The following is a 22,381-nucleotide window of genomic DNA, read 5'->3' as shown; positions in this document are numbered from 1 at the left end:
ACAGAAGACACTGGTTTTTGTGTTTGGTGGGGCTGATGTGATATGAGACGTTTGACATTTCTAGAGGGCGGTATACGTCAGAGGCAGGCAACCAATACCACTTCTGTGATAAAAGGAATGACTTTCTTCCACAGCATGGAACGGGACAGAATTAGGGTGAACAAATAATTGATCATCCAGACCAAGGCACTCCTGTCAGTGAAGGGTGGCTCTATTAGCAATTACACAGGACAAGAAGAGTGAACCAGGACTATCCCAAGCAAACCAGACGCATGATCACCCCAGGCACCGCGTCAGCTAAGCACTTACCAGAAGAATAAGAAAAATAATATGTAGCATTTATTTAGTACTCACTAAATAACAATCACTGTGCTAAGCGTTTTATGTATTGCCCAGTTTAAACCTTGCAAAACTTGAAAATTTACTAGGTAAATACAGTTTGCCAAGCCAGTGGTTTTCAAACTTTTTTGGTGAACAATAGGAAACAAAATAATGGGAAGACAAAATCTTCCACAGAGCACCAACATTGAAAGCCAATTTAAAAATAAATAAAATAAAACAAGATAAAATAAAATAAAATAAAATACACAACTGCCTTGGTCAAAACCAGGATTAGGAGCTAGTCCTAAAACCCAAGCCCCTCCTCCACCCTGCCATGGCCCCTCAAGCACCACCGCAGAACCGTGGGCTGCTAAGAATTCTGCGAAGAGCCTCTGTCTAGAGATTGATATGGTCTGACTAATTTAATCCTCACAATCTGCTGAGGTTTGTCATTAGTGTCATTTTTAAGTGAAGAAAGCCCAGCTGGGAAGGATCATACAGTGAGGAGATTTAAAAGCAAGGATTCAAACGTGAATCTGTCAGACTCCAAGCCCACTTCTTTATATGACATCACCTGCCTCTACTGTAGCAGACTTCTAGGCTGGTTAATATTTAGAAACATATTTGGACCTTTCCATCTCAGCTTGCCCAACCAGGGCAATACTGTGTTCCCTGCCAGGTGTATTCTGAGTTTTCCAAGGCCTTCAGAGGTCCCATTCCAGAGCCTTTCAGGCAGTCCTGTTCCACCAGATACCAGCAAAGTGTAACAATAACAACGACGATAGCTAGCAGCTTGGTATCTGTATGTGCTCTGCTGTGCGCAGAGCATCTTGAATGGATTGTCCCGTTGCTTTCTCACAACAATGCTATGAGGTAGACACCATTATGTTATTACCTCATCATTTTGCAGATGAGAAAACTGAGTACTGCAAAAATTATGTAGTAAGGTAAAGCAGATAGTAAGTGTTGGAGAAAGGATTTGTCTCAACAACAGTGTATGGTGTCTTCTTCTGTCTTAACACACTTTAGTCCCTACGGGCGATGAACCTGACACCTCGGTATTCCAAACCTTTCAGAGCCACAGTCACTTTCATAACTCACTGGTCCCTTTGCCCCAGTTTCTTGGGGCTTTTTTTCCCCCACTCTTTTTTGGTAAACTAATTCCTGCTCTGGCAGTAGGTATTGAACCTTGTTTGTTTTTGATCTGGGAACTGGAACTCTGGGAAGTAGCTTCGTACCTAAAGAGGATTCTCCAGGAGAGATGATGCTTTAATACAATGTATTAAGTAATGGTGGGGCATGCTGCCTGATTCACAATGGTCCATCTATTTTGGGCCCCATAGGCCTTCTCCACTGAAGCATCATATTGATCAGCACGGAAGTCTTTTAAAATCCACCTTGGTTGAGTTTAAACTATGATCTCCTGGGGGCCAAAGATCATTTTAGTGCCTGCTCTTCTCTTTTTTAATGCTTTTATTTTAAAGACTTTTATTTATTTATTTATTTTAAGTAATCTCTACACCCAGCGTGGGGCTCGAATTCACAACCAAGAGTCAAGAGTCAGATGCTCTATTGACTGAGCCAGCCAGCCACCCCTAAATGTTTATTTGTTTATTTTGAGGAGAGGAAGGGCAGAGAGAGAAGGAGAGAGAGGATCCCAAGCAGGCTCCATGCGGTCAATGCAGAGCCCATCAGGGGGCTGGATCCCACAAACTGTGAGATCATGACCTGAGCTGAAATCGGGAGTTGGAAGCTCAACCAACTGAGCCATCCAGGTGCCCCCAGTGCCTGCTCTTTAAAAGGAAGTTGGAGGATGATTTTTAAAGAAATGAAAAGAGCATCCCTGCTTCTTACCTTCAAAGACCAGCATGTGTTTTAAACTTTACATCAGTGGTTGGGGGGTGGGGGGTGGGGAACACCTCAGGGGCTCATTAAGTTGAGTGCCCAACTTCGGCTCAAGTCATGATCTCATGGGTTCGTGAGTTCATACCCCACATTGGGCTTGCTGCTGTCAGCGCAGAACCCAGTTCAGATCCTCTGTTTCCCTCTCTCTATGGCCCTCCACTACTCACACTCTCTTTCTCAAAAATAAATAAAAACATTTTAAAAAAATACTTTAAACTGTACATCACTGTATGGATCCAGACTTCAGCAAGTCCATCTAGCCCTGTCTGACCTGAAAGGTACCTAACAACCAAGTCAGAGCTCTCCTAGAGGATGAACTATTACAGGGCTCTCCTGAGGGTTCTGTATAATCTGGCATTATTCACTTCTCGTATAACTGCATTTTGCATGCAGGCACTACATTAGCTTCTTGGGTATTATTTTTACCGTGGCTAATCTATAAAAAGACTGTGTAAAATCTGCACGGTAATCCTAAATTTTAAATTCTTACAAAGATCAACAGAGTATTCTATATTCCAATATATGCAATTAGATATTTACCAAATATTTTCAGAGATAATTGTGATGAGTTCCTGAATTTGAGCCAGACTCCAGTGAATGCATCCTGTAATGCCCTTTGCCTTCTTTTAGCCCAGAGTTTATCTGCTTTCTTATGACATGAAAATAGCATGGCCTGAGTAATCTACATGACAGGCATTCACTTAAGACTAGGAAGTGCTTTTCATTGTTGCAAATATGAGAAGGCTATAACATTATGCCTATCTTTAAAGGACCTACAACTTAGTTAGAAACAATTTTGGAATGGGATAGACAGTATATCACATGATAGCAAATGACTTATAATAAAGACTCCACCTTGGCCCGGTCTTTTCCTCCTCCATTATGAATGACAGTTAAAAAGAAATAAAGCATGCTTCTTAAATATCTGGAAGACATAAAGCTGGGAGTAAGAAATGAAAGGTTAATATATTCAATGATAGAAATCATGATGACAGTAAATAAAAACTTTGTGCTGAAACCAACAAGTTGAAATTAATAGGACTGATTAGAAAATCCTGCACTTAGTTTCAAAAAGTCAATAGCTTAAGTACAGGATGAGAGCAAACTGTAACTTTCACACTCAAAATTAAAACAAACAAACAAAAAAAAAAAATCCTGCAGACTTCATAAGCCCAAACCTTCACTCGATATCTTAAAAGTGTTGTTGGGCACCAGGCACCAGGTGGGTACCATGAGATCTTATCATCTGATGTACCTGCAAATGCAAGCTCATTGGCCTATGACATGCAGCTCAAAGGAGAAAATATTCCCAGTGACTAGATCCTGTCAGGAGTAGACACAACACTGTAAGAAGGTCATCTTTGATAAAATGGCCTATAGACGAAGGAGACTAGATTGGTGGGTGACCGGGAAACCGAACTTTATAGAAATATTGAGGGACCACAGGATGTTTAGTCTAGAGAAGAAAAGATTACGGGACTTTGATGGTTGTTTTCCAGCATTTAGAAAGCTATTGTGTGACTACAAGAGGGAGTCTTTAGACTTTTTTTGGGGTTATTTCAGTTCAACCAATGGGGTGAAAGTTAGATAGGAGCAGATTCATTTTCTCTCTTCAGAAGCTTTCCTGCAACTTTGGGAAAGGCTGCTTCTTAAGACCTCTCACCTCCCCATGAGCATTCCAGCAGAAACTAGCTGACCATATGCCATGTAGACTGCTCCCTTCTGGAAAGCCTACATTGTGCCGGCAATTGGCATAAATTGAATCACTCTGCTGAAAATGCTTTCCAAATTAGGTGGGAAGTAATAATTTCTCATATACCTTCCTTAAACCTGCATACCCACAAGATTTTGCTAGCCTACACCTAATCAGTTTGTTTCCCCATCCCCCCCATATTTGCTGGCAGAAACAATCTTGACTTAGTTAACAGAATGTCATAGAAAATATACTCTGAGCAAGAAGATATGCTGCTGACCCACTTGGGGGTAACATGGGTATGAAAACTTGGACCATGTCTTTGTTCATTCACCAGTTGGACACGTAAATACCACTGCTCACCAGAACAGACAAGAAAGGGAAGAGCTTACCTCAAAGTGAGGTAAATGGTGAGACGAAATTCATAGAGGAGAGCCTAAGAGATGGAGCCACATATAAGGCCCCACATTGAACCATCAGCAGTTTAAGGGGGAAAACTAATGGTTCTCTGAGCTGTGTGAAGCCAGGTAAAGGGAGGTACCTCTCAGCTTCCTGGAGCTGCCCTGCTATTTACTATGGCTGTGTCTCTTAAGCATCACAGCCAAAGCCAACATCTTTTGGACACCTCCTGTGGTTTGAGGTGTGCCCAGATGTTACCATCCAGCTAAGAAGAAGAAAAACCACATCTTCAGTTTGCCATTTCTGTTGTCAACTTGTGACCAAGGAACACATTGGCCAGAAAGTTGCCTTCAATACAACAAAATGTATAGTTTTGGGGGGAAAGACCAATGAAATACTTCTGCCATTAAGTTGCTATCACTGAAATTTACCTCTTTGTTTCTTGCCAAATACATCATTTTGGCATCATGTCAACCTGCTTAGTTTAATTTAGAAGGGTGAAATCTCACTCACTTAATAACATCACTGCGTAGAGGAGAGAAGGCTTAATATTTTAATGTTTTGTAAGCTTATATTTATAGAGGTTGACAAGTAAACATAGATACAAGCTCAGTTTCAGTTATTGCCATTAACCAGAAATCACATTACACTGAGGTAGTCTATCTTGTTTTTAAAGCTGAAGTGCTTACATGGCCGAGAATTAATTATTTTGAATGGTAACAACCTCTTGGAAGAACTGGCTAAAACGTAATTTTAAAATGGGTTGTGGGGCTCCTGGGTGGCTCAGTCAGTTAAGCATCCAACTTTGGCTCAGGTCATCTCATGGTTCATGAGTTGGAGCCCCACATCCGGTGAACCGGAGACCCGCCTGGGGTGAGCTCGGCCCTGCTTCAGACTTCACACTGACAGTGCAGAGCCTGCATGGGATTCTCTCTCTCTCCCTGTCTCTGCCCCTCACACACTAGTACCCCCTCTTTCTCAATAATAAGTAAATAAATAATGAAATAATGAAATCAGTTGTAGGACTGTATGGTTATAGAGACTTTATAAGACATCAAATAGTTACTAACAGTGATTCTGTTATTCAGTGAGCAGGAACAATAAGTAGCATTTACATTACTGTCAGTAGCTTTGCCAGGTAAAAGAACTGTTATTATAAAGAGCAAAATGTGATATAATTAATTTATCTATAGAAGTATAATGAGAAGCATCATCAATATTTCTCAGGAAAGTAGCTGCCTTCTACTAATCCAGGAACAAAAGGTACCCTGAGTAACTAGTAATGATAATGTTGATAACAAAGGGAAAAAAAGCAATTCCCTTTTTCCAACTCATTTAATGTCCCGCCCACTATTGTATTCAGATACCCAGCATACCACACCTAAAGATTAAGGTTGTTTCTATATCACATACCCAATGAGACCATTCCAGGATAGTTCTTTCTACTTGTACAAAGAGCAACACCTCACAGTTGAGTTTGTTTGGTGACCCTGCTTCAACTTTAATCCAAGTATATAAACCATTTTAACACGAGATGAATTATAAGCCACCTGAGAAGTGATACTAACACTCTAGATATATGAATTCACTTAACGCTCACAAGAATACTATGCAATAGGTACTATCATTCCACTTTAACAGAGGAGGAAACTGAAACATAAAAGGTTTTAAGGAACTTGCCCAAGATCACACAGCTAAGAATTGGTATAGGAGAGATTTCAGCTCAGCCTGGGTGGTCCGAAAATCTAAGTACTTACCCAGTAGGCAGTACCACCTCCCCGGTAATGGTATGTAGCAAAAATTAATTAAGCGTCTAGTGTATACCAGGCACTGTGATAATCTCCTTATACACATTAGCATATTAAGTTCACCAGGTCAACAGTTCTGTGTCTTTGGCATAATACCCTAGCTTGGATATAGTCTCTTAAGACTGCAGGACGTTAGCAATAAGAAGTTACTGTATTCTCTTTCTTGTAGGGGTGGAATGGTCCAAACTAGTGAGCAGTATGAATTTGTACATCATGCTCTGTGCCTGTATGAGAGCAGACTTTCAGCAGAAACTGTCCAGTGATTCTCTGAAGATTTACCAGACCATCAATCTCTAGGGGTAGTTAATCAATTACCCACCTGAGGCTTCTGGAAGGAACTTCCTGCAATGGAAGGAAAAGAGAAGTCCTGAAGCCAAGCTGTGGCACGGATTGTGGAAGATGGCAACACAATTAAAGACTGCCAGCCTCTTGTGTATATGAATGCATTTGTAAGCATCCCCTAAGTTATTTTGAAGGTCCTATGCTGATGGAGGTATGATAGATTTCTCACACAGCTAAGGAGACTTTTGTTTTGTCTGTATTGACTACCTGCCACACAGAATGTACGGATGAAATACTCGGTGATATATGTCATCAGATGACAACTGGAGAAGCTGCTGAAGAAATTATTATTATGTGTTTAGATGCTTTAATGTTTGCAAAATCTGTCTTGTGAATGGACTGTCAGCTGTTAAACTGTTCCTGTTTTAAGTGCTATTACCTTTCTCAGTTACCAGAATCTTGCCGTTAAGGTCGCAAGTGATTGATAATGGATTTTTCACAAATAAGTCCTTGTTTTTGAAAAAAAAAAAATCAAAAGCAGTACTATTTTATATGGAAATGTGTCTTGATAATATTACCTATAAATGTGTATTTATCAGTACCTCCTGTCAATCAATTACAGAGCACAATGATTGTCACTGGGTGTATATGTATTTACTCTCTATTATTGGACATAGAGGTGGTTTCTGCTCCAAAACTCCAGCCACTGTATTTCTACATTGTGAGTCATTTTACTTTAAAAGGGAAAAACAAATTTGTAGCAACTATGATGTATCAAGAATTTTAAATCTCTGTGTCTCTTTTACTAAGAAAGAATTTTTGAATATTCTATCTACCTAGAATCTCTCTCCCCTCCCCCCCCCCCCCCAAAAAAGGCAGATCCCTTTGGGAATGAAGTAAACTGTCCCATTTCCAGAAGTTCTCCAAAAGTTTGCTGCCATGGATATTCTTAAATTTCCGAAAGGTTTTAATCCTCAAGAGACAAATAAAGTTAAAAAAAATGCACTCAGCAAACACTAGATGTTCTGCCCAAATATGAATTTTCAAAGCAGCTATGTTGACTTTGTTTCATACTGCCAATAAACTACTCTTAATACTAAGTATTGAGTAAAGCATCTACTTTTTTTTCCTCTTGGGAAGAAGCTCTTATCTTTTGGGGGAAGCCTGGAGTAGGTAATAAGATGGGTTTAATTTTAGTCTCTGCCTCTTCAGTGGAGATAACTGTCTCTAAATGTAATATTGTCATCACTTGAGGGATAATGATCTAGAAGTGCCATCATTATGTGGTTTTCCTCAATAGACTCCCAGCATATCATTATAAAACAGTACATGTTTACGTCTTTATATCACTTGTCATAGGCCCTCATAAATTACATGACTTGTGTTTATTCAGCAGAATCAATATCACCTGAAGAGATGTAATGTTTTAGGAACATTCAATTAACTAAGATTACAATTCCTTTCTTCCCTCTTGAGGCTAAGAAGTAGTCATGTGCCAAAGAGATGTAGGAGAAAACTTACAAGTTTTATTCTGCTCCTGGAGGTCAGAATTTTTTCTACATAAAAAAAGGAGAGGTAATCATAATCCCTTCTTTCTAAGGAAACAGACAAAAGGACACTGGTGTAAAACTTCCCCAAACAATTCAATAGGAGGAAGTGCTCGTCACTGACTTTTTCCCCCCACCACGAAGGCACATTTCCTTCCTAGTCTTTGCTTCTCTTATCTGGGAGATTTTTTTTCCCCCCAAGCAAAGCATGAACAGTTGTTAAGTGGAAAATGGAGGCTGAATTTTACATGGCGATTCTTACCTGCTTAATCTTTGGGAATTCAGGTGAGTAGGCTTGCCTCCCTTGGGGCATTTCTCCAATAGCCAGCAGAGGAGTCTCTGTCCTTTGAAGTGTCTGAAATAAGGCGGAAATGGAGCCAGGTCTCCATGGCAGTTTAACCAAAGACGTTGAGGAGGGGGAATAAAAGGAGCCGGCTCTGTCCACTCTGCTGAGACTTTTCTCTGAAAGAAAATAAATGGTCTCCTCTTGTCCTCCTAATAACTCGGAGAGCTCCTGAAATGGCATCTTTATAGGAGACAGTGAAGCACCTTGAGGAGAAACTGATTTATGTGGCAGTCTGTGGCATTCTCCATGTTTTTTCCTTATCAGGTTATAGTTTTGTTTTTTGTGTATGTTAAAGAAGGAAAATATAAGGAGATATAACTAAAGGGGGTGAAGAAGTGAGGTGTGTTTTATTTGGAAGTTGCTATTTGGAAGGAACGTCTGAATATTTTCATGGGAGAGTAGAGCAAATTAAGTAAAAGCTCAGAAAATGGTTTCTGATCCTGAACATTGCACTTTTTAATACTGATGTTTAATAATTGGATGTTTAATTTTTTTTTGTCAAGAAATGCTGGGTTTTTTTGTTTTGTTTGAGATTGTCACAATATAGAGAAATGCTTCTCTCCAGGACTGTAAGAAATTGTATTTGTGATCAATACGTTCACTGGTCACTATTAGCTAAGAAGGTTTAGAGGGGTGGGAAAATTTGTTTTATTTTTGTTTTGTTTTGAGATGAATACATCTAATTTTTAAACATGTATCCAAACTATGTAATTTATGTAAAAATACTACTGCAGTGCTAACTTAAGAATTGGAAAAAGGGGTGCTTTTTTAGAATGGGGGATGGTGATGAGATGGAAAGAGTATAATGGTCAAAAGGGGAATGGAGCTTTTTATAACTTCAATATATTTAATAATTGGGCTAAAATATCACACCATATTCTTTGGATGGTTTGGTGTCTTTTTCAAGCTTCCTTTTATTATTTCAGTGGAAGTGTGTTTTCTTCCCTAAACCATGTGAAAGTAAAAGAAAGGGAGCGAAGTATGACATTTTAACAGTTTGACAATGTCAGCCTTGGGATTTTAAATCACGTGTGTTGAATCTGGGACTATTCACTCGAAATGATAGTAATAGCAAAAGACAAGTAAACCTTGTATTTTCACTGGACTGATTTGCGGGTGGGATGTTTTGTTTTCTGATGGGCCTTATAATTTTCTACATAGTACTTTATGAGTATCTCATCTTCCAGAGGGGTTTCAGATTGTCCATGTCCATAAACAAGAGTGCCTTTCCAAAAATAAGAGAGTGGTGGTGGGTTTGTGCAATGGGACCAGCCAGAACCAGCAGTGGATGTGGACTGAGGATGGAAAACTCCTTCATGTTAAATCTGCTCTGTGCCTGGGCATCTCCAGCTCTTCTCGTGGCCCTTCCCTACCAGCTGTCTCTACCCACTGCTACCAGGCACCCCGATGGACTTGCCATGAGCAGGAAGGGTTCCTTGAGGTGGAAAATACCTCTCTCTTTCTCAAGAAACAAGGCTCCAAGGTAGTGGTCAAGAAGGACAGGAAATACCTCCATAGCTGGATGAAAATTGATGTCAACAAGGAGGGAAAACCAGTGAATGGAAGCCTGTGCTTAAAAAAAGGTGAGCTATTCTTTTCAGAATTGATTCTGAAAGTTCTTCTGCTCAATGTTGTTTGTTTGTTTCACATTAAAGGGATATCTTTTTACCTCAACACAATGCCTATCTATGGCACATTCATAAGCTAATGGGAATGGATCATGTGGTTCCCACTGATGTGGAAAACTTCATTATCCTTGTTAAATAAGCCCTCCTCATTAAATTAGCCCAACATCTTTCCTTTTACCTCTTACTTTTCCTTCCCGTCTTTCCTTGCTTCTTTTATTAATTAAACAAACATTTATTGAGTTTCTCTTTTGTACCACACTGTAGACACTTTGGTTAGATACCATTATATAGGAATATAAATCTAGGCATAAATGCAGCATACATACGTAATGACTAAAGCCAGTGATCAGGAAATTAATAATTCTGCTGATGTAGATAATTCTCTGATTAGGAGGAACTAGTAAAACATCAAAATGGTGTTTGAGAAAGACTGGAAAATACATTGTGCCTTTGCAAATTTTTTGTACTAAAGTTTAGGGGTACAAGAGGTTACATACTTTTGAAATGGTAAGAACCAGTGCATTGTCACAGAGTTTTCTGATTTGTTGACCATTGGTGGATATAATCTAGATGACAGATCCAGTAAAAACTTGTATATACGGGCACAAATTCCTGGTGCAGCACAGGGGATTTTATTGTGGATACAGCTTAATTTTCTATTTTACTTAATCATTTTATTGCTTATTCACTCCTATAGTAGAGATATGCTTTAGGAATTCATGAAAGATAAAACTAATAGAATCCTTAGATATTAGGTACAAATGGACCTTGTAAGTCACTGGAGAACTTCTCTAGAAAAGAAGCCCATCATTGAGGAGATTGCAATTTATCAAGGTTGAGTGAATTATCCCAGATTAATTGGTGGCAAAGGTCTGATTGGAACCCAAATGTCTTAATTCCCTGTCCAGTGTACTTTCCATTATACAGTGTTTTGCAAATGCTTAACCACAGAATTTTGCCCAGTTGACTACATAAGAATCCGACCCGGGGGAGGAGAAGCAATCTCTGCCATCATTTCTTCTCCCCTACCACCTTCAAGATTCTGTTTCAAGAAATTTGGACTAGGGGCGCCTGGGTGGCGCAGTCGGTTAAGCGTCCGACTTCAGCCAGGTCACGATCTCGCGGTCCGTGAGTTCGAGCCCCGCGTCAGGCTCTGGGCTGATGGCTCGGAGCCTGGAGCCTGCTTCCGATTCTGTGTCTCCCTCTCTCTCTGCCCCTCCCCCGTTCATGCTCTGTCTCTCTCTGTCCCAAAAATAAAAAAAAAATAAAAAAATTAAAAAAAAAACGTTGAAAAAAAAAAAAGAAATTTGGACTAAAACCTGATTTTTTTTTAAGTCCCCCAGATAATTTTGATCCATAACCCCATTTGGGGATCAGCATTCACTGTACTTTTAAATCTTTTTATTAGGTGTTTATGTTTGAGGCTCCTATGAGTTTTTTCACGATGCTGATCCCTTGGACAGCTTTCTGCCACTCCATTTTGTAAATTAAGTAAGAGTTTGATTAGATGCTAACTGAATGCAATGGGCTTTTCTACAATAGAAGTTGAATATTACAGTCTTGGTCTTTTTTTATTGTTAATTTTTTTTAACATTTTTTTTTTTTTTTTGAGAGAGAGAGTGGAAGAATACATGCACAGGAGCAAGGGAGGGGCAGAGGGAGAGGGAGAGAGAGAATCCCAAGCAGGCTGCACCATCAGCACCAAGCCAAACACAGGGCTCAGATTCACAAACAATGAGATCACGACCTGAGTCCAAACCAAGAGTTGGATGCTTAACCAATTGAGCCACCCAAGTGCCCTAACAGTCCCGGTCTTCTTAACTTCTCACTATGAGAATAAGACAAAAATATAAAAGTCAGCTAGAAAATTCAAACTTATCGGAGAATATATAGCACAGAACACCAATATGTACAATCCCTTTCATGAGCAAGTTCTTTGGGCAAGGTCTGTCCTAAACACACAGAAACATTATAAATATTCCCATTGTACCATTAAACATAAGAAGTGAGATTCTTTCCCAGCTTCCAATCAAACCCTAATTAGCAGTGTGTTCTTTCACTAGAACTTTAAAAAAGTAAATACGGATTCAGTGGAGAATTGTTCAAGATAGAATATAATTAATGGAAAATGATTTCTTTTGACCTTCATGCAAAACTTGTCCAATGATGATGGACTTCACTTCAGAAGTAAGTGGATGAAATAGACCATATACAGTTAATCTCTGAATGTGCCATATCTAAAACATGCCCAAGAATGTGGGTTGGAAGAAAAAATAGACTTCTAGAAAAAAGCATAGTAAAAATTTGCACCATTGTGCTACCAAAAAAAAAAATCTTATATTTGAATACACGTGTATAATACTTATGTTTGAACACAATTATAAGTTGACAAATTTTTTCCTCCATCTCAAACTTACTGTTGATTAAAGATACACATGATATCAGTTGACCCATAGCATGAACATTCATTGATCTGCTAGAGAATCCACTGTGAAAAATTAAATTACATTTAGATGTTTGCAATGAATGACTCCAAATGACCTTTTTGAAAGACTTGATAACTAAATATGATAATCTGACAGCACAATTATGCATATTGTTCATTCATAAGATATGAACTTTTTAATTAAGTTCTTCAGTAAAAGATAGCATATCTGTGAAGGTCAAAAATCTGAACTATTTGTTTCATAAAGGAAACATTCATGATATCATTCATGTACTTAAGTAATAATTTCCTAATATCTACTATATGCCAGAGCTTGTGCTACGGGTACCCTACACCAGAGATTCTCAACCCAAGCATCTCATCAGAATCACAGTGGGAACTTTGAAATAATACTAATGCCCAAGCCTCATCCTCTAGGCCAATTGAATTTGGTATCATATTTTAAAAAATTGTTTTTTGTTTATTTATTTTTGAGAGAGAGAGACAGAGCTCAAGTGGGAGAGGGGCAGAGAGAGAAGGAGACACAGAATCTGAAGCAGGCTCCGGGCTCTAAGCTGTCTGCACACAGCCCGACATGGGGCTCGAACTCACAAACCGTGAGATCATGACCTGAACTAAAGTCAGTCATTTAACCAACTGAGCCACCCAAGCGCCCCTAGGTATCATGTTCTTTAAATGCTTCTAAGATTATTCTAATGTGCAGCCAAAGTTGAGAATCACTATGTCTTATTCTTTACAGTAATGGGGAAGTCAGATATGTAAATAATTACAATAGTGTGTAAATTTTATAAAGTTCCCCTTTCGCCACTGTACATTCTTGCCAGTCATATTAAGCAACTGTGTTTTAAAAATTAAGGGTAATTTAAAATTTGCATATTTTTTACCCAATCCTTTGAGTGTTCACTGGATTTTGTCATAATTTAGCTGTGCCCTGTTCTCATGAAGCTATGTTTTTTTCTTCTTCCTCCCCTTTCCTCAGAGTTCCTCTGTTACAAGGTGAATTGAGGAGGCTTCTGAAGTGAATTAAAGTTCAATGCACGGGAGCCTGGGTGGCTCAGTCAGTTCAGCGACTGACTCTTGATCTCAGTTTATGTTATAATCTCACAGCTCATGAGATCGAGCTCCATGTCGTGCTCTGTGCTGACAGCAATAAGCCTGCTTAGGACTCTCTCTGTCCCTCCCCACTCGCACACACTCACACGCACTCTCTCTCTCAAAATAAATAAACATTTTGAAAAATTCAATGCAAAAATTAATGTGTTTTTTGAGAGAAGGATCTATACTAGAGTCATATTTCCTCAAATAATCACTGTCCCTTAAAGAGTACATTGCATGCCTTCATTTTGGATAAAAGAAGAGAACCTGGAGACAGACTCTTTAAAAAAAATGATCCTTTTATAATCAATTTATAAAATTAGACACTAGTAGTTATTATTCTGAGTCTTAAGAGCAATAATGAAAACATTGTCTCCAAAATGCCAATGTATCTGGCTAAAAATTGAAAAAATTCATTCCCTCCATAAATTCTTGTCAGTCAGGTGCCAGATATCCAGCTCTTTGGAAACACTTACACCTTTGGCCACGTGTCAATAAAACTAAAAGGTGATTGACAGACTTTCTCAATTTTTCTTCATACATATTGGTGTTATATTGTATAGCTACATCCTTGGAGTCACTGAATTAAGAGAATGATTTTTAGAAATCCTTTGTGTATAATTTCTCAGTCTTAGTCTATAAATTAACACAAAGCAGTTATCAATAACACAGTAAGAATAAGGAAAAACCAAATTCTGTTCAATAATATTGCAATTTTATGTAATCACACCTTTAACTTTAAAAAAAAAAAAAGAAGAATATTACTTTAGGAGTAAAAATGCATTCTGAGGTCCAAATCTCCAATTTACATACTCTTTAAACATAGCAGACCTTCCAGATGAGAGGTGCAAAATGCAGGCCATCACTTGGCTACTTTTTCCAAAGGATGCCAAGTGTCTACTTATAAACAGTTACTTTCACTCAGCTGTGTTTGTATTGAATGCGGAGTAACATTGTATGTAAGATGTCAACTACCCAATCAACATTCTAGTGACATCTACTACAGATTCACTAACTCAAATCTCATATTTACCTAAGGGCAGGAAAATTTTTGCAGACATATTTTCACGTGTCCCTAACATGACCGAGCTAGTGAAATCCCTTAAAGAGATTTCGCTTCTGAAGTAAACCAATTGCTGACAGACTTGATATAACTGCTGGTTAAAATAATTGTTTAATTGCAGTAACATGGGTGAAGGAATAAAATGCATTAGCACTGTAATATCCGTATATACTCTTGGGAGAAAGGGTCTTAACAGAAGCTGCTTCCTTTAGTGATTGGTGGGAATGCTTGTAAATAGAGAGAGTTGAGGAAAAAACCAAAACAAAATAACAGTGTCTTTTGTGGGTACAGATCCTACTTTGACCGCATTGCTGCCATTGGGTTTATTTTCTCCTTGCAAGATTATAAAAACATGGGCCTCGCAATTGACCATTTACTTATGGGATCATTGGAAATCGTATGATCATTGGTTCCTGGTATATGATTTATGTGATTATAGAAAAATACCCAGCACCGTATCCAGAGTCCCCCAACCATTTTTAACCTGTGACACGTCAATGAACTTATCAAGGCACATCCATGGCGGTGTGTGACTTTCATGGGCCCTTTGTGGGCCCCTTCCTCCATTAAAATAAATAATTAAATAAAATGATTTCATAGATTTTCATGAGCCCCCAAATTCTCATTTTTCCCTATTGTGTAAAAAAACAAATTTAAGCAAACATTTTGACTCTGAAAGTTCTTCCTTTTTTAAAATTTTCTAATTAAATTATTTTTTTTAACATCACGGGCCCTTGGTACTGTGCCTATTGTGCTGAATGGACAAGTCAGCTGGGGGCACACCAAGTTATTCACCCACTTTCCGTCTTCCATTTTCCTGACCTTGCTTAAGTAGTACCTGCCTCAGCATCCCTCTCCCACAGCCTAGTAGCAATGAATTTAAAAGCCATTCTTTCTCCCCCATCCAGCATAGTTTCCTTGTACCCATCATCTAATATATATCCATGTCCCCAAAGAAAACATAGGACATTAGGATAAACCAGGCACATCTTCCTAACGCAACTCGGAGTATAGTAGTTGAATAATAATTGGCTATTGAAAAGTATTGCTTTCATTAAGTTTTCATTTTTTTTTTTTTTTTTTACTTTAAATGTTTTACCATGCTCTGCTTTGATGTTTCCCTATGCCATGTCAACTTCCACTTAATTTTCTTTATTTCTAATCTTGGCTCTTTCTTAAGTCTGTAAAAAAAAAAATTGACCTCTGAAATTCTCTGATTTGTTATGTCGCCCATTGTTTACAAATTCCCCCTCGTTGGTATCTCTTTCCACAAACTTCTCGCATCCTTGTTCACTTTCTCAAATTTTAGATAGGTCTTCTCTTATGCACCCTTTATTTTATTGATTACACTTTCTAAAATGTTATTCTTTTCAGCATTTCTAAAAATTATTTAGTCTATTATAACTCATATCCCTTTCACTTCACTTTATTCTCGCCCAGTCTTGTGGAATATACTTAATGTACAATATATATGCATAAAACTTCCTTTTTCTAAGGTATATTCTGTTTCATTTATTATCTCTTTTCCAGACCTTTTGCCCACTTTTAAAAGGCATATTATATTTGGCTTCTTCTTACAGAAAAGAGAGTCCCAATATAGTTGAAATTTTCTATCTCCTAAATAAGTTCTGTCCAAGTTATTCTTTTTTCAGCATGGTTGAAAGTTACTCATATCATTTAAAGGAGGGAAACTAACAGATTGTGTATTTTTATTATCATTATACAAAAATCACATTTGTATTATTAATCATATCTGAGCTACTCATAGACTAACTAATAAACTAAAATACATGTTGCTTTTTTAAAAAATATATTCAAAATATTGTCCTGACCTGGTACAGTCATTGAAAATCATCTTACAGTTGCGCTATCTGCAACTTCAGTGCTAAAATCTTTTAAATAGTATCCAGGATGATATACCTTATCTTGAATCGTGTTCTAAGAGGAATTATGCATAAAGTGGAAACAATGTGGCAGCAATAGTACAATAAAGCTTTTAAAAATAGCTTCAACATATTGTTCCATTGTGTAAGAACTTTTCCTTGCATTTGTCAAAACACATCTTGCTCTTTCACGTACTGTAAAATGCATATACCTTTTTAAAGAATGTCAGAAGAATTTATAGATACCAAAACATTCAAGGATATACTATTTTCAATATAATTTCATAGCACCCATTTCAACAGAGTTCAGGAGATGAAAAGATCAGCATATTTTGATTGCCGTATATATTTCTAGAATGGATTTTCTTGCCTTCCATCTACTTTAAACCCTTCAATACCCACGTAAAGAATGATTAGAATTCAGTTTGGCTCATATTGAGTATATAGATAAAACCTTATAGTTAGATATATATTACAATCGCTGAGAAACTTGTTAGACATGCAGGTGCTGGGTCCTACACCAAATCTCCTAGTGAAGGGCCAAGCCTTCAATATTCTAAAAAGCTCCAAAGGGGATTCTGATGCCTACCACAGTTTGCAGGCCACTGCTTTAAAACACACGAAATTTGGAAACTAAATGTTAAGACTAAAGCTTCTTTCCTGCTTCTGAAATAGCACAGGTTAAAAACACAGTGACAAAATGAAGGGGTACCGACCTTGGATATTCTTTTTTTTTTCTCTTTAGAAAAAAAGGTAGTGGTCTAAAATGTAAAATGGACTTGTTTGTAGTGTTTTAAAAATGCACTTAGAAGGTTAAAGACAATTTCAGAAGACTGAATTTTTTTCCATAAGATGTTCCAAAGCTACATGTGATGGTAATAAGCTATGTTACTTACACAGAAATTGCAAGAGTGTTTTGATCATTTATCTAATTTGGGGAGATTCTTGTTTCATCCATTGAACGAATCATGTAACTTGATGAATAAAAAAAAGTTCTTAGAACAAGAACTTAACCATCTCCTCCTCAGTAAAGAGTAACAAGCATAGGTTGACATGTTAAGACACATAATTACATACTATGTATTTGGAAGTTTGTTTTTGTCTTAACCCCATAATTAAATTTTTTTTGAGGGTCTAAAAGCTAAAAATGTCATAGGTGGTAATCAACTCAGAGGACCAGCATTGGTCAAAGCCCAAAAATAACTAAAATACCAATCGCTACGTACAGAAAATTTTATACCCCAACAATAGACAAATGTCTTCTTGAAGGAACATTCAAGCACTTAATCCAATTAAGACTGCAAAATTAGGGCTGCTTTTTGGAGTTTATTATAAAGGAATATTGCTAATAGAACAATTGGGTTTGTCATATAGAAAACATCCCAGGGATAAATAAATCTGGTCTATGTTCAGGGTAGTAACCTGGGCGCAATGGCAATGGCATATGATTCAGAAGGAAAAAACAAACAGAAACTAACAGGAATGTCCAAAAATCTATTAAAGTCTAGGCCTAGTAGATATACAGGTAGGTTTGCCAGCTATAATACAGAACATTCAATTACATTTGAATTTCAGATAAATGACAACGTTTTAATGTCAGTACATTCCCAGTATAATATGTAACATATAATATAACCTTTGTAATATTATATATTTGACATATGCTAAATATTCTGAATTATTAGTTATTTATTGGAAACTCCAATTTAACTGGGCATCATATATTTTTATTTGCTAAACCTGGCAACCCCATGTACAGGGTACTTTGCACAACTTTCCACATCTCAAAGAAAGGGTGCTTAATACAGTCATGATTATTTTGTTAACCTTTAAGAGAATTGGTGATACTTTTTTATCTTACTAAATTTTAAAAATTTAGAAGCATCTAAACATACCCCTCAGTCCATAATTTACAGTCCCTTCCAACGCTTCATTTAATACGATTGTTCTCCAGGTCTTGTTAATTGAAGTGTGGTCCAAAGACCATCAACACCAACATTGGCATGCCCTGAGAACTTGTGAGGGATGCGGTCTCTGACAACTTTTACTCAACCAGAATTTGTATGTTAGCGAGATCCCCAACAGATGGAGAGCACGTTTTAAAATTATGGTTAGGTGAACCTAATTTGCAAATCGATTATTTTTAAGTATTGGCAATTCAGCCTTGCAAAGTAAAGCTATACATTAGTCTCACCAGTTCATAAGTTTTAAATCAATTACAGAAGATAGGGAGCTCAAACTACAACTGTCCCAGGACTTGGTGCTCACACAATTAGGACTGGAAACAGTTGGCTCTGTGGTAAAAGAAAGTCATTGCTTTCCCAGGAATCGTCCATCTGCATGACGAAGCTAGGCAAGTTGTTAGCAGTGATTCTCAGCCTGGCATTCTGTCCAATGACCCCTTTGAGAAGTTGAATGAAAGCTATGAAAGTCTCCCACAAGAAAAAACTCTACACGGACATATATTTAGGACGTGGCATAAAGTTTTTCGAGATTCATGGACCCCCTGAAGCCAATTTCATGACTCCCTAAATGCTCAGAGAGTAAATTTAATTCTATCTTCTATGCAGAACTGAGGTTTTCTGGTAGCGGTTTCTACAACTCCCCTGACCCTATGATAGATGGACAAAGGATGGGTGGACTGGAAATTAGCATTGTCACACTCCAAGATCTTGAATTTTTCATATCACTGAAGCTCATCCGCATGCCTGTTATGAAACAGGCCTGCTTTTTCTGAAGTCAAATTGCTTTTATGTGAAGACTCCACAAAACACGAAGGTAATTTTAGCAACTGTCCTTTCTTTACCTCAGCTGGCCTGGGAGCAGAAGTTTCGGTAAGGAGCGCTAGAAACACGGCTCCACCCCAAATCCCCACCACTTTTAATGCAGTTCCATATAGCCCGGAACACCTTATTAGGAATACCACAGAGGCCTTCACCAGAAGTACAACAGAACACGACAGCCGCCACAGCAGACAGACACAGCACCCCAGTCTGCAGACGACTGGAATGACTGAGACATCTTGGGTCCCCTGGACTACTCGGCCCTTCTCCAGCACCACTGAAGAGGTAAGGGGAGAATAGGTGTGGGGCGTGGTTTGTAACGGTCTCAGAAAGCCCGCTGCTTGACAAGATCTGCTCTGCTAGAATTGCCACTACTCAAATGTGTGATTAGGTACTCTGTGTCCTAGCTGCTAATTATGCATGGTGCATTCTGTGCAATGAAAAACTCTTTGAGATAGGATGAAGGGAAAGACAATCAGGCCACAATGTCAAAACTGCACTCCTGCAGGTTGGCCACATTTCTGAACCAAAGTCAGTCTTCATAGTCTTATGCATAACCTAAAAACAAGAAATAGAAATTAAAATCAGTGTTTTGCAGATTCCCCTGATTGTATGCCACAATCATTTATGCTCATAAGGGAGTGGAAAGAGTCACAAAGCAATGGAAGATTCGGGAATCACTATGACTGATTTGTGAACATGGTCAAATATGCAAAGTCACATACCAATTCTACATCAGCAGCCACAAAAGGGCAGATAAGTTTAATGGCTGGGGGAGCAGCAACAGTGCAGTCGTAGAGTCTGCTCACGGAGTATTTCAGTTCATCCCTTCCGTTCTGCTTCCCACTCAGGGCTTTAGGCCACCGTTTTAGGCAATAATAGTGTAACTGCAAAAGTGCAATTTGCAAAGACAAATCAAAATTGCTGCTTCATTTGCAAGTGTTTAGCTGTTTCCTAATAAGCAAACCAAAAACAATTGGAAGAAAGTAAAAGCCCAACACTAGGCGTATGACTTAACGCCCCTTTAGTGCTCTGGTTTCTTTCCCATTGTGCAGAATTTAATATTGCATGTGGTTCCTGAGTAGTAAGCACCTACTTCAGTATTGATCACAAAACAAATATAACCAGTATATTGAATAATTTGTGGAACTTTCTTTTTATCTCCAGCCTTCCTTTACTCTAAATCTTCCCTACAAGCCAGTGCTTCCCTTGCCTCTGAACAGAATTTAGGAAGGCCTCATGACTTTTCTGGATGCTCTTGGTTATCTCTTTAAAACTCAACACTCACTCTCAACCCATTAGCAAGGATTATCCAATTCAGGAAGTAACCCAAAGTCTAAATTCAACATAAATCTTAGCTTGTCCTCTCCCTTCACCCCATCCCTTTGGGCTTGACATAGGGAAAGGGAACCTGTCCAAAACTTCCCACGTCCCACCTAGCTTTTTACCCATCTCTCCTAGTTTGATCATTGTGGTTTCAGACCTGTCTGGGCTTGGAAAGTGGGGAAGGAAAACAGGAAATGAGAGCAGGAGAGCTGGCACTCGAGGTTGCCATCATGAACTGGTGCTGTGCTCTCTCTAAATCTCTAACTCCTAAGCCCTGCCACCCACTGATGCCAGTGAGATTTGCCACTTAGTTTTGAAATTGAATGTCTCTTGGCGGAGCACCTTCTTGTCTCTGCTGAATGTGTCTCAGCCAAAACATCAGTTTGTAAGAGTATCCACGTACATCTGAAAATACATGTGTACATGTAATTTTTTTACACAACTAATACACCAAAAATTAAGTGTATATTTTAAGAATATATAGGATATCTTATATACACATATACCCGTTCAGAAAAGGAAATAAGCCCATACTGTACTGATATATATATATATATATATATATATATATATATATATATATCATATAATACATTAAGTATGTCAACTAAGAAACAAGCTGAATAAAACTGTAATAAAAACATACCTGCCTGCACACTCAAGGATTGTCTTTTAGCAAAAAACATTTTCCCATTTTTTTCCCACATTGGGCCATTGTGAAACAAACACAGAAAGAGCTCCTAGAGGCAGCCAGGCTCTACTGTGATGAATCAAGAACATCCAGAGCTTTGCTGCAGGCACCCTTGCCCTTGGGTCAACCCAGCCCTGTGTTATAGAGCTCAACTGATCCAGCCCCATAAGTGGATTTGCAGTCTCTGGTCTTGGTAAATGCACTGCAGGGGTGTATTTTGGGGTTTTTTTATTGTTATTGTTTCTTAGTCTTTTTCCTTTTTTTTCTTTTAATGTTTATTCATTTTTGAGAGAGAGAGAGAGCACAAGTCAGGGAGGAGCTAAGGGAGAGGGGAGACAGAGGATCTGAAGCAGGCTCCCTGCTGACAGCAGAGACCCGATGTGGGGCTTGAACTCATGAACCTGGGGCTCGAGCTCATGAACCATGAGATTATGACCTGAACTGAAGTTCAGTTGGATGCTTAACTGACTGAGTCACCCAGGCGCCCCCTTGGTCTTTTTCTAAAGCGAAATCCTCCGCAATGTTTGTGAGCTCCCAGATGGGGCACCAGAATGACTACGTATCCAGTAGTCATCAAGTCATGACTCATCCCCTAGTTTTTCCTTGAAGCACAGGCAAAATCTTAACTATGTCTTGGGAAGTTGAAGTTCTAAAAGCTATGCTCCTTCCAAAGGCAGTTTCTAAAACTGCAGTTTTCCATGACTGTAATGCTTTAGTCAAGACATCTCTGCTAGATCATCATTTGATTTAGCATGAGCATTTACCTTATAACAGTCAATTACAAACAGCTGTAGTTAGGTATTTTGAAAGGAAAAGTCACGTGGAAGGTAAAATGCTTGTCCTTTGAAAGTAATTTTGAAAGATACTCTATCTCTATACCTAGATATCATTTGACTTGATTGCTTGGAATTCTGTAAAAGGAAAATCTTGGTGTGTCCACTGGGTTTTTTTGTTTTGTTTTTTGGGGTTTTTTTTTTTGGTTTTTTGTTTTGTTTTGTTTTGTTTTTTATCAGATAGCAACTGGTCTGTGGTGATTTTGGATTGACAGTACAGTTGGGCTGTGAATTGGGGTGGTATATTATCAGGTGGTGATGGGAAAAATCCGAATGTAAGGATAAGGACCATATTTATTCAGCTTTGAGTCTCCAGCATCTGAACATAGTGC

General features: G+C 38.3%; 2 protein-coding genes across 5 annotated transcripts in view; both read left to right on the top strand.

Moving 5' to 3' along the window:
* Positions 1 to 7,269, top strand: part of PTPRR (protein tyrosine phosphatase receptor type R) — a 274,918-nt gene extending 267,649 nt beyond the window's left edge. For all 3 annotated transcript variants that reach the window (XM_060656975.3, XM_060656977.3, XM_060656978.3), the window contains one exon: positions 6,296 to 7,269. In XM_060656975.3, coding sequence (XP_060512958.3) covers positions 6,296 to 6,389 — 94 coding nt within the window. In that variant the 3' untranslated portion in view covers positions 6,390 to 7,269. The remainder of the gene's footprint in view (positions 1 to 6,295) is intronic.
* An 846-nt stretch (positions 7,270 to 8,115) lies between these two features.
* Positions 8,116 to 22,381, top strand: part of PTPRB (protein tyrosine phosphatase receptor type B) — a 115,203-nt gene continuing 100,937 nt past the window's right edge. For both annotated transcript variants that reach the window (XM_060656980.3, XM_060656979.2), the window contains exons 1-3: positions 8,116 to 8,240; positions 9,489 to 9,884; positions 19,228 to 19,484. In XM_060656980.3, the coding sequence (XP_060512963.2) occupies positions 8,186 to 8,240; positions 9,489 to 9,884; positions 19,228 to 19,484 (708 nt within the window). In that variant the 5' untranslated portion in view covers positions 8,116 to 8,185. The remainder of the gene's footprint in view (positions 8,241 to 9,488; positions 9,885 to 19,227; positions 19,485 to 22,381) is intronic.

Source organism: Panthera onca, chromosome B4, assembly GCF_046562875.1.
Source record: "Panthera onca isolate mPanOnc1 chromosome B4, mPanOnc1 haplotype 2, whole genome shotgun sequence".
In the NCBI taxonomy this organism is placed as follows: Eukaryota; Metazoa; Chordata; class Mammalia; order Carnivora; family Felidae; genus Panthera; species Panthera onca.
Note: the sequence above shows the minus strand (reverse complement) of the source record. Positions and strands in the feature narration are given on the sequence as shown.